The following is a 10,784-nucleotide window of genomic DNA, read 5'->3' as shown; positions in this document are numbered from 1 at the left end:
TTTGTGAGTGCTCAGCCTGGAGCCGTGTGTCTGTTGTCTTTCTTGAAAATCTGTGATCCGTGATGGGGGTTAGGGCAACTTAAAGCAGAAAGCGTTCCTCCTACCATCAGGTTAGTCTATGGAAATGTAGCATTAGTAAAATACAATACAGAGAGATAGTCACGCTCTGATAGACTGGATTTTCCCACAATCAGAATGTGCATTTTCCAGTTTCCTTCTTTTTACATTTTTAGTCTATTTCTGTTGTAATCATTTCCTAAATTCTATATATATTTTTTGTTTGTTTAAATTACGAAAAAAACTGTATGTTTCTCACTATGTAGCAACTGGTGTAAAAATTTATGCATATTATTTATCACATTCTGGATATTTTTTTAGTTTTTAAAAGTCTTATGCATACCAATTCTGCATTTAATTTATTTAAAAATACAGTAAAACAGTAATATTAGGGCATACTATAATTTTAAATAATTGTTTTCTACTAATATATTTATCAAATGTAATTTTGTCCTGTGATGGCATAACTGAAGTTTCAGCATCATTACTCCAGTCACACACAATCCTCCAGAAATCCTCTAATATCCTGATGGTGATTGAGAAATCTTAGAAAAATTAAATATTTCTTATTATTATCTCACAATTGTGCTGTTTAATATTTAACTGTGATGCATTTTTCTCAATTATTTGATTAATAGAAAAGTACAAAATAAAAGCATATACTTGAAAAACTTTTATAAAAGCTGTGTCGTTGCTAAATAAAATAAATAATTCTTTAAAAATATATATAATATAAACTGATAAACTTTTGAATGGTAGTGTACTGTAAAAGTATTAAACGTTTTAATTACTACAAACTATTACTATAAACAAAACATGTATTTTTTAGATCATAACTACTTTGATATTTACACTTTAGCTTATTTTTCATAAGATTGTTGGGGTCCAAAACTCTTGGCACCACATTTTAAAGTACAGAGGAAGCAGCTGAAAAGTCTGATTTTATTACCTGACACAAAAAAAATTGCTCTTGGGAATGAAATCCCAGCAGATAATATAAGAAACTTGTAAAAAAAAAAAAAAAACCCTACTACATTAAGTTAGAAAAACCTGCAAAAATAGAAGTATTTTCCAATTCATGGTCTCAGACTTCATTTTTGCTTTAAGAGGTTCAGCTACACTCATGCAACAAACATCTGATTTCAAATGAAAAGAACCTTTCAATTACCCTCACAAAATTAATGCTGTGACCACACACAAAGCTCGGCCAGCTTAGATTTCACAAAACAGGAAAGAGATTTTACCACAATGCTAAGCTTTCAGAAAGAACCTTAACTTGAGTTATAGCTCAAAAGCCCAAGCACATGATTCTCTCCACATCAAACATCCGTTGCTGCTTGGTCAATCCTTTGAATAACCCAAATCCTTACTCTGATTCGCTGGAAAGGTTTGCACAATTACATAAACGCCTTTCATTCTGAGTTCATGCCCAGTCTAAAGTGACCGGGGAGAACAATGTGGGCAGCACAAATGATCTGTCACCGCATATCCTCAGGGGTGTCCACACACACACACAAGCCCTGTCACAACAATGGGTGTCAGACAATGGGACGAGCCATTAGTGCATTCCACCCCCGACTTGCGTGCCTGCCTTAACATTCCCCGTGAAGGCCCTTGAGGCCTGAGCACCTGTGGGAAAATCTGCTTAGAGAAGCTGCTTTTCCTGTCCGAGCCGCTGCATCTGAAACCTCTTCAGGAAGCGCCCCGCTGAGCATCTGCTTGTCTGCATGTCGTCCATGTAAATAAACTTGCCTAACAATCTCCCGCAGATGCGGAATGAGCCGTGACATGCTAGCCACACCTGAGGAAAAACAATGAGACGCTACTCACATGTCTGTAGCCCAGGGAAATGTCCCCAGACACGTCTCCTGTCACCGCTGCACATCCGGCCGGACAGTACCTTCCTACACGGGGACGAGAACAAAGAGGAAAGATCTGCTTACACCACGTTCAGTTAATTATAGCCGACGGCTCGGGAGTGATAATGCTGAGTGAGATTCAAAATTTATAAGCATCAATTAAATGAGATCTGGTCTGGAAAACTGTGACTATTACCTAGAGTTACTTTTTTTATGTAATGTCTTGTAGCTTATATATATTTCAATTGAATAGCTGTAGAGTGGGTCTGAGCATTACATATTAGGGGTGCTCTGATCACGATTGGCCGATCGTTAATGCGCATCTCGTCAGTAAAGCTGGTTCTCTAATCAGCGGTTAATTCCATCAGGTGCGTGATTTCACATAGAGCAGCTGTTACTACACAGAGCCGTTGTTAACTGAGAAGATGCACCAATAAACGCTGAAAATGAGGTGGATTTGTGCATTTTCTCAGTTAACAACGGCTCTGTGTAGTAACAGCTGCTCTATGTGAAATCACGCACCTGATGGAATTAACCGCTGATTAGAAAACCGGCTTTACTGACGAGATGCGCATAACGATCGGCCGATCATGATCGGAGCACCCCTATTACATATTGAATATTCTCAATAAATCTACTATATTTATGGATATATTAATGTATATTTGTGCTTTTGTGATGATTTAAATTCGATTTTACTTTTATTTACATTAAGAGTGCTTTCGCATACTCATTCCAATTATAAAAAATATTCTACAATTAAATTCTAATTTATAATCATAAAATAAACAATAATAATAGTTGTAATAATAATAATTGGGTCAAAGATGAGACATCCCATTTTGGTGTTTGCATCAAATTAAATAAAAAAACTATTTTTATATACATAGAAAACATTAAATGCTAATAAATCGTGTACTTTAATGTTTAAAAACTTTTGTGGAAATTAATTGACAAAATATGGGTGAAATAATGTTCCAGCGCAGCAGGTATATTAATGTTAAAACGAATCAACAAACTTCATACTTTTTCTAGATCTAAAAAATGTTTGGTCTTTGACCCGCACACTTTTTTTTATAAGACTGAAAAAAATATGAAGCTTTATCAGCCAGCTTGTGTAAGTGTAACATTTTCCTGGCTTCTCTATCCTACAGACATATTCTCACCTGTACTTAGACTGCCTCGGGAAATGACTGCCTTTGTCCAAGCATGTCAGCAGCTCTGAGGAGGAAAGCAGAGGAGGCCACACAATGAAGGTAAAAATGGAGCAGATGTGAAGTGTCTCCACAAAGGAAACAGGCCCCAACTCAACAACAACATCAAGAACAACAGGACATGAGCATCACAACAGGATGACAGACCCACTTCCTGCACTTCCATGTATAGGACTGAAGCATAGAGAGAGAGAGCATGTTCCACACCAATTTTGAATAAGCAAAAGGTTTGAAACTACACAAGGGTAAGTATATTATGATATAATTCTCCTTTTTAGATCAAATATCCTTTTAACAATTCTTTGCTTTGTTCAACAAAGTCATAAAAAAACATCCCAGGATCTTTAAGCATCCAGATGAAGGAAGGGGGCAAGCCACGACATGGGGCCATCATACGTCGGTTATTATGAGGGTCAGCCAAGAGACAGTAAGACATATGTACAATGTTGTGATTAAATTAGACACACTTTTTTTTAAAAGTAAGGATACCTTTGTGGTTTTCTGTGGAGTATGACAGCAGGAATCCTCTTCCAGATATATGCTGGCTGCTACGAAAGCGAACGGTCAGTTCGCTGGAGTCCGTGTGAATCGGTCCAGGCTTAGGCATCAGACCACCACAGTACTCCCAGGAAACTAGACGAAATGCAAGTAAACTTAGTGAAAATATAACCCTAGATAAGGAATTAGATTCATATTGAGTTATTAGTAATATGAATGCCAAAAAAAAAAGTCACTTATGAAACCAAAAAGGCTGAAATAGTTTGTTTCTGGAAAGTTTATGACTTGTCTACTGATGAAAGATAACACCCTGAACACTGATGAGATTTTGATCAGCTCTGATGATTATCATAACACTTTAATATGTAAAACATTTGACCCAAGGGTCAACACACCAAGAGGTGTGAATGACAAAACTGCACCAAAACAAAGCTTTAGTCATTCAACATCACTCAACTGCTGTTTAAGAATCACTCAGAATGGAATTCCAGCCATCCTGCTGCAGGACGCTTTGATCAGTGGTATGGCGGAGGGTCGACTCGGACACCATAACAGCGTTGACTTTTATACATATCTGAGACTTGTTATAACACTTATATATCATTGCTCTTTTTGTTGTTTTTGATTGCTTCCACTGTCCTCATTTGTAAGTCGCTTTGGATAAAAGCGTCTGCTAAATGAATAAATGTAAATGTAATGTATGTATAATGCATATGAAAAACAATGCTATTATTGACAATAAATGGCATATAAAAGAAAACTGCCTAATGTTACTGAGTGAAATGTCGATCCAGGATGTGGCAAAGCACTGTTGCAAATTTTGGGGTGTTGATGGAAGTGATCTACTGGATCTTTGTTTTGATCATCCTATTGAATATGATCCAGATGTAGTATTTGATAAAAACTTGATTTTGCTCAAAATTATGATTTAAAAAAAAAAGGAGTGGCTGTTTTCTTAAAAAAAAAAAAAAAGTTAAACAGTTAAACAGTTAAACAGCCACAAAACAAAATTTTTTTTTACAAAATGACAAATTTGGAAAGTTGAGACTTTGTTTTACACCAAAAGTTACCTGCTCTGTCTTGTTTGTCAGCGCGTTATCAGTTTTCTCTTTGCTCCACAATGTATTTTACACAGCATGAGCACATGATGTGTCGCGTGAGTGCTATGGCTTGTCGGACGTAACAAAGGAGGACGGGTCTTTGCAAAGGGTCAATTAAAAAAAGAAATAAATCCTCAACTCTCATACAATTATGCCAATATAGTGCAAAAACAGCAAGCTCATTTGAAAAAGAAAAATATCAGAAATGGTTGATTACATGTGACAATATCCTTCAGGAAACAGGAAGAATAAGAAACATTTCACCATAACCTCTATCCTCTGACACACTGACTTCTGTGGTTACAGTAAACTTATCAATGTGTGACTGGTGCCGACTCATGAGAGCATTCTGATTTACAGCGCTTTACTCAGGTTTACTCACAGTAATGTGATCTAGAGGAGTTTAAACGGAATAAAGATCATATGATCAACTATATCACAATATGACTGCACAAGTACAACCAGACTCAAATTAGATTTATAAATACAACAGTTTTTCCTACAGCATTTAGCCCCACTCAGCAACATTGGCTCAACCAATGGTATCAGTTTGGGGCAGGACTGTAACCGTTTGTCCGACCAAAGGACCTTTGGGAAACCTGTTTGAAAATACACATTCGGTTTGGTGCCACACTTCAATTTTAAATTCAAATGCAGCTTTTAAAATGTCCTTTAGTCTAACAGTCCTGAGCAGCAAGACAGTTCTTCTTCTTGAGAAATGCACTAAAGGTTCAAGAAAACCACTAAGACAAAAACTACTTTTTCCACCACATTTTCTTCATTAATCAAACAAGAAAGACTTGTTACTGTGAAAAAAGATGCAACTGAGAACATCTGGTTTTCATATATTGTTTGACCCCAATGGAGGATCTAGTGACCAGTAGGGAAAGAATAGATAATGGCTGAGAAAACAACATTATGTAAGCACCATGTACAACACATGACTGATTCAAAGAGCTCACCGATTTCTGCCCCATATGATCCTTTTAGAACCTTCAAATAGTCAGACTCACAGTCCTTCTTCTCCATGTTCAGGTCTCCAAACTTGAGGACAATCGTGTGGCCAACTGGTACGCGGATTCGCCATTCACACCAGGAGTTGTTGGGGTAAGTTCCCGGGTAGTTCTCGGAGGACAGAACACCACTCTCTTGCCCAAGGACATAATGACCACAGCCATCATCTGTCAAAGAAAAATGAGAGTTTGTTGCACAAAAACAAAAGTGTATTTTTATGCTCAAATTGAAGACAATCATTGACTGCGTTTACATGTACAACATATTAGATTACAATTCAAAGGTCAGAAAAATGTGTATATTAAGACATTACTTATAGCAATGATGCATTAAATTGAGTGATAGTAAAGACATTTATAAGGTTATAGAACAATTAATTTCAATTAAATGCTGTGTGTCTGAACTTTCCATTCAGGATCTTAAAAATAATGCATGATTTCCACAAAAATACTATGCAGCACAACTGTTTGCAACTTTGATAATAATAAGACATTTTTCTTGAGAAACAAATCAGCATTAGGGTTGTGACGATAGACAGTATCTTTGTTTATCTACGATAGTCAGAGATATTAACTGTGGCTTGATGGCTTGGACAAAATCAAAGAAATCACCTTAAATTAAAGCTTTGAAAGCTCATTCCTTAACTTTAAAAAATCAAATAATATTGATTCAAGCCCCAGACTCATTAAACTCATTTTAGATACCAAAACAGCTATCCAATCTATTATGTAACAGTAGGACTCCAAATGCACAAGAATGGCTTATTCTATTGCAACAAAAGATTACTTGAAACCAAACAAGCCAAAGCACGCCAACCTAATGTAAACCAAATAATACTATATCAGCCAGCAGAAAGTTGAATTTACTAATTTTTTTAACTTGTAAATGACCCTAAGACAAGTCAAAACCCCAGAAGAAGTCTCAACATAGATCTAAGTATAAGTTTTGTAATTAAAAGCTGATACAGCACACTTATTACAGAGGAAATACAATGTTCAATCCTCACATATGCTCATTGATCAGTGACAAAGGTGGTGTTAGAAACCATCAGCTGCCGGACACAAGTCTTATGGATGATCCTTGGGCAAAGAGCTCCCACGCTGAATATATGAGCATTTGTGCAAGTATTGTCAAGAACATTACTGTTCACTGATATGTTGAGGCTCCGTTACACCACTGTCTCTCACAGTAAAGGCACTCACACCTGTGAAGGCACCATCAGACAGCTGAGTCTCTAGTAGGCAGGCAAGAACTTGGCGCTGATGTATGCGCATTACAGACTCTGAGACCCCAGAGTTTTGTGACTTTGATGGCATTCTTAAATGACACCAGGAATGAAACGGGACCAATGCTATAAATAGCTCCGGTGTGTTTCTAAGGGAACATTCGGCTGCACTAACCAGAAGTGCTTTCTTTGACCTTACATGGTATTACGTCAGTGCAAAATACTGGTGGACACACAGTGGCCTTTGTGGTGGCATCTGAGCTCCATCCAGATGTAGGGTTGGGTCGGTGCAAAAAAAACCCCCCAAAAACGAATGGACGGAAACCTTAGGGCAGGTGGTGGAGGAATGACATCACATTAATCATGACCATGCAAACAAATTAAAATCTACAACTAAGCTTTTAAGGCAAGACAGCCCAAGCGAACAGGGTAAAAAACATTTTTGTATTACAAGCTTTCCGAAATGTTATGTTTACATATGCAAATCAGACTATTAAATAAATATGCAATAATTTTCATCTATTTACAGAAAAGAAATCTGAACACTGGATGAAACCAGGTTCAAAATTGGTTTCAAATTTGTTGAAAATTAGAGGCAATGGTGTTTACGGAGGCAATATTTCTCTTTTTATATTTAAGAATCATACAGAAAAATACTGTCATCAGCCAGAAAAATATAAACTTTCACCACGTTTTAGTTATAAAATGTTTTTTTTTTTTTTTTTTTTTATTAAATCAGCCAAATTCATTATGAACAAACTGCTCTGTAAAAACCTTCAGAATATAGGAATAAAATGGTAAAAGTGGGAAAGAAATCTGTCTCAGTGCATGAGAAAATAGCTCTTAAATAGATGTACAGTAATTGAAACATACAGAAGCAAACAGATAAAGCACAATAAAATACTTATTGTATTTTGGATGTTTTCGTTAAACTAGTCTGAAACAACATGTTATGAAAAGCCAAATCTCTAAATTGACCAGTTTATGAAAAACATGTTTTAGCCTGTAGTGTCTTGCCTTGAAGAATATTCAAGATTAGCTAACAAAAACATTTATTTAAAATGACCAAAAGCGGTTTGAGCGCTCTTTTCCATTCATTCCAACAGAGAAGAACACAAGAGAGCTTCAAAACCAGCTCTTTCAGCATGTTGAGGAACACCTGGCCATCGTCTGCCCCGGGGTGGAAGACAAATATTCACAACAGAGAGAGTTCTGCATGTACAGACAATCCAACTGTCTCCTAACATGCACCAAATAAGGGTTCTTCTCACACTAGTTGAGGGTATTCCATTTAGCCTGTGGTTTTGCAGCAATGCCGTAGAATAAACCCAAAGAAACTTTCAGTGAACAGTTCATAAAATAACCTTTTTTTCTTATGTAAAGAACATTTTATAAATCTGAAGACCCTTTATCACTATAAAGAAACTTTTGTGTAATGGAAAGCTTCCGTGGATGTTAAACGTTCTTCATGGAACCATTGATGCCAATAAAGAACCTTTATATTTAAGAGTGTACAATCAAAAATGTGATGTTTAGCAATAATACTGTCAGTATTTATGTTAAAGCAATAATACAAAAAGAAATAACACGTCAAGGGAAGTGTTACCATACAGTAAAGAAGCACTCCCTTATCTATCCAACTAGAGCTTGAGGGTACTACAGTTTTCTAGATTAAAACTAAATTCAAAAAGGTAACATAAGTGACTAAGACTGCTTTAGTGAGTTAACTAAATCATTATGCATTCCTGCAGCTTAAACTTTAGAGCAATGCCAATGTCATGGGTTTGATTCCAATAAGATGTATCCTTTTAAAAAGATAGTTCACTAAAGAAAAGAAAATTCTCTCATCGTTTGCACAGTTATGTCGTTTTATACTCTTACGAATTTCATTCACAAAGATATTTTTAATGAAACCTGAGAGGTTTCTGTCCCTCCACTTAAAGTCAAGGTACCCAAACTTTTAAAAGATTCAATAAGGTTATAAATCTGTTCATCACATTAAGAAATTATCTCTTCACAAAACTTGAATCAAAGCGCTCAATTCAGGTGGACTCATTTTATGACAACTTTTCCAAAACCTATGAAAAATCTGTGTTTCAAAGATGAACTAAAGTCTTATGGGCTCGTTACATCATATGGGTAAGTAAATCATGTCAATTTTATTTTCGGGTGAAATAACCCTTTTAATGAGAGCTTCTGCCAAATGCATTAAGGTGAATCAACCAATTCATTGTAAAAAGATCAGACATATACCAACTTCTCTCATGAAACTGACATGGAGAGCTAGTGCAGATGTGAAGATGTTCAGTGACAACTTATACTTCGGTCTGTTTAGCTAATATATGGTTTTAAAAACGTGGAATTATATTGCACAGGTCATATTGATACTTTTATATGTTGCTTCAAAGCTTGAAAACCTCCATCAACCTGTAGAACCCCTCAAAACGTCTCTATTTGTGAACCACAAAGGAAAGTAATAAAAGTCTTAAAAGTAAATAACAACATTTTCACTTTTGGCTTTACTATATCTTTAACAACTAAAGGTTTCTCCAGTTGTTTTGTGTCAATGTGTGCTGCAGCTACTTTGGATATGGTCAAATGCAGAATTAATACAAATATCCCAGCAGTTAAAAGTCCTCAGTGCAGCAATGAAATCCCAAAAGTGATGTGTTTCCACACTAAAGATCAGATGCTGCTTTGACCATCCAAGCACTCTCAGTCCCACTGTGAGAGTGATTCGAGGGAGAGTTGTCCTCATGGACAGACTGCTCCAGCATGTTGTGTCAACTGCTGTTACAACACAGTCAGCACGTTTTCTAATGATACCAAATATCTTAACTGCTAAGTATATGAACCTTTTAGGTATTAGATCTCCAGGTCTACGAGTTGGAAGCAATTCTACAGTTTCATGGAGAAACATGGAACAAGTAAGTCACTGTTCCTGAACACAGGACAGTATGCTTAACACAAACACATGTCCAGGTTAAACTGTAATCCAAGACTATTTCTACAATAAGTCAAAACCACAGAGCTTTACAGGATCAACCTGGAGCTCGTGTAACAAAGTTTGAAGCATTATGTCTCCTTAGAACAAGCTGCACGTTCACTTATAACGATATAAAGACACGCTACGTGCAAACAACTACACAAAGTCCTCCACCAGTAACCTCTGACGCCTCAGCAAACAGCCCCTTTTGTTTCCGATCATCTGTCGTGTTTTTGTTCGCTTACCCGGTTTTTCGGCGAGCACAAGCGGATGAATTGAACATAAGAGAATCAGTCCATGCAGTAATGTGTTTCCAGGCATCTCCGCTTAAAACCGCTGCGAATGAGAGTAAAACGCGAGGGCGCATTGGAGAATCGTCACGGGAGCATGTTTACCGGGAGAAACTCGTGTACATGTGTCCGCGCGAATCCCCAAACGCCTTGAATAAACTCTTCTTCTTCCGTGTTTCTGCCACAGGCGGCACCAAGCGGTTACTAGACCAGTCGTACAGGTCTGGCTTGTGTCAGGCAGTGAGTAATATGGTATGGATACAAAGTGATAATTATTGGAGATATAAGCGATACATAACCGGAGTTCTCCAGCTTCAGTCACTTTTATGCCTCAACACTCGATTTTTTATTAGATTATTACTATTAGATTTCAACGTTTCATTTTCGTCATAACGTAAACCTACGTCACATTTTCCCTATTTCATTATATTATTATTATTATTATTATTATTATTATTATTATTATTATTTTACTATTCTTCAAATGTTTTACTCTTGTCCCCCGGACCCAGAATTGTTATCGTAAAAAGCGAAATTTTTC

General features: G+C 36.6%; 1 protein-coding gene and 1 long non-coding RNA gene across 3 annotated transcripts; one reads left to right on the top strand and one right to left on the bottom strand.

Annotated features, from left to right (window-relative positions):
• Nucleotides 1–2,818: 2,818 nt before the first annotated feature.
• On the bottom strand, nucleotides 2,819–10,545 carry LOC113073782 (discoidin, CUB and LCCL domain-containing protein 1-like). 2 transcript variants are annotated; one of them, XM_026246547.1, is made up of 4 exons: nucleotides 10,199–10,545; nucleotides 5,742–5,909; nucleotides 3,620–3,763; nucleotides 2,819–3,137 (listed from the first exon to the last, which is right to left on the bottom strand). In XM_026246547.1, exons 1-4 carry the CDS (start codon nucleotides 10,272–10,274, stop codon nucleotides 3,079–3,081), a joined length of 447 nt encoding a protein of 148 aa, XP_026102332.1. In that variant the 5' UTR covers nucleotides 10,275–10,545; the 3' UTR covers nucleotides 2,819–3,078. The 2 variants fall into 2 exon arrangements, with proteins under 2 accessions (XP_026102332.1, XP_026102331.1); XM_026246546.1 differs by having other exon boundaries at nucleotides 2,984–3,137; nucleotides 5,691–5,909; nucleotides 10,199–10,495.
• On the top strand, nucleotides 3,229–4,532 carry LOC113073783 (uncharacterized). The gene is made up of 3 exons (XR_003280527.1): nucleotides 3,229–3,375; nucleotides 3,451–3,557; nucleotides 3,665–4,532. It is a non-coding gene; the product is annotated as an uncharacterized LOC113073783 (long non-coding RNA).
• Nucleotides 10,546–10,784: the final 239 nt, after the last annotated feature.

The sequence above is a fragment of the Carassius auratus genome, unplaced genomic scaffold (assembly GCF_003368295.1).
Source record: "Carassius auratus strain Wakin unplaced genomic scaffold, ASM336829v1 scaf_tig00012849, whole genome shotgun sequence".
NCBI lineage: Eukaryota > Metazoa > Chordata > Actinopteri > Cypriniformes > Cyprinidae > Carassius > Carassius auratus.
The sequence above is the reverse complement of the archived record's forward strand: the minus strand, read 5'-3'. Positions and strand labels throughout refer to the sequence as shown.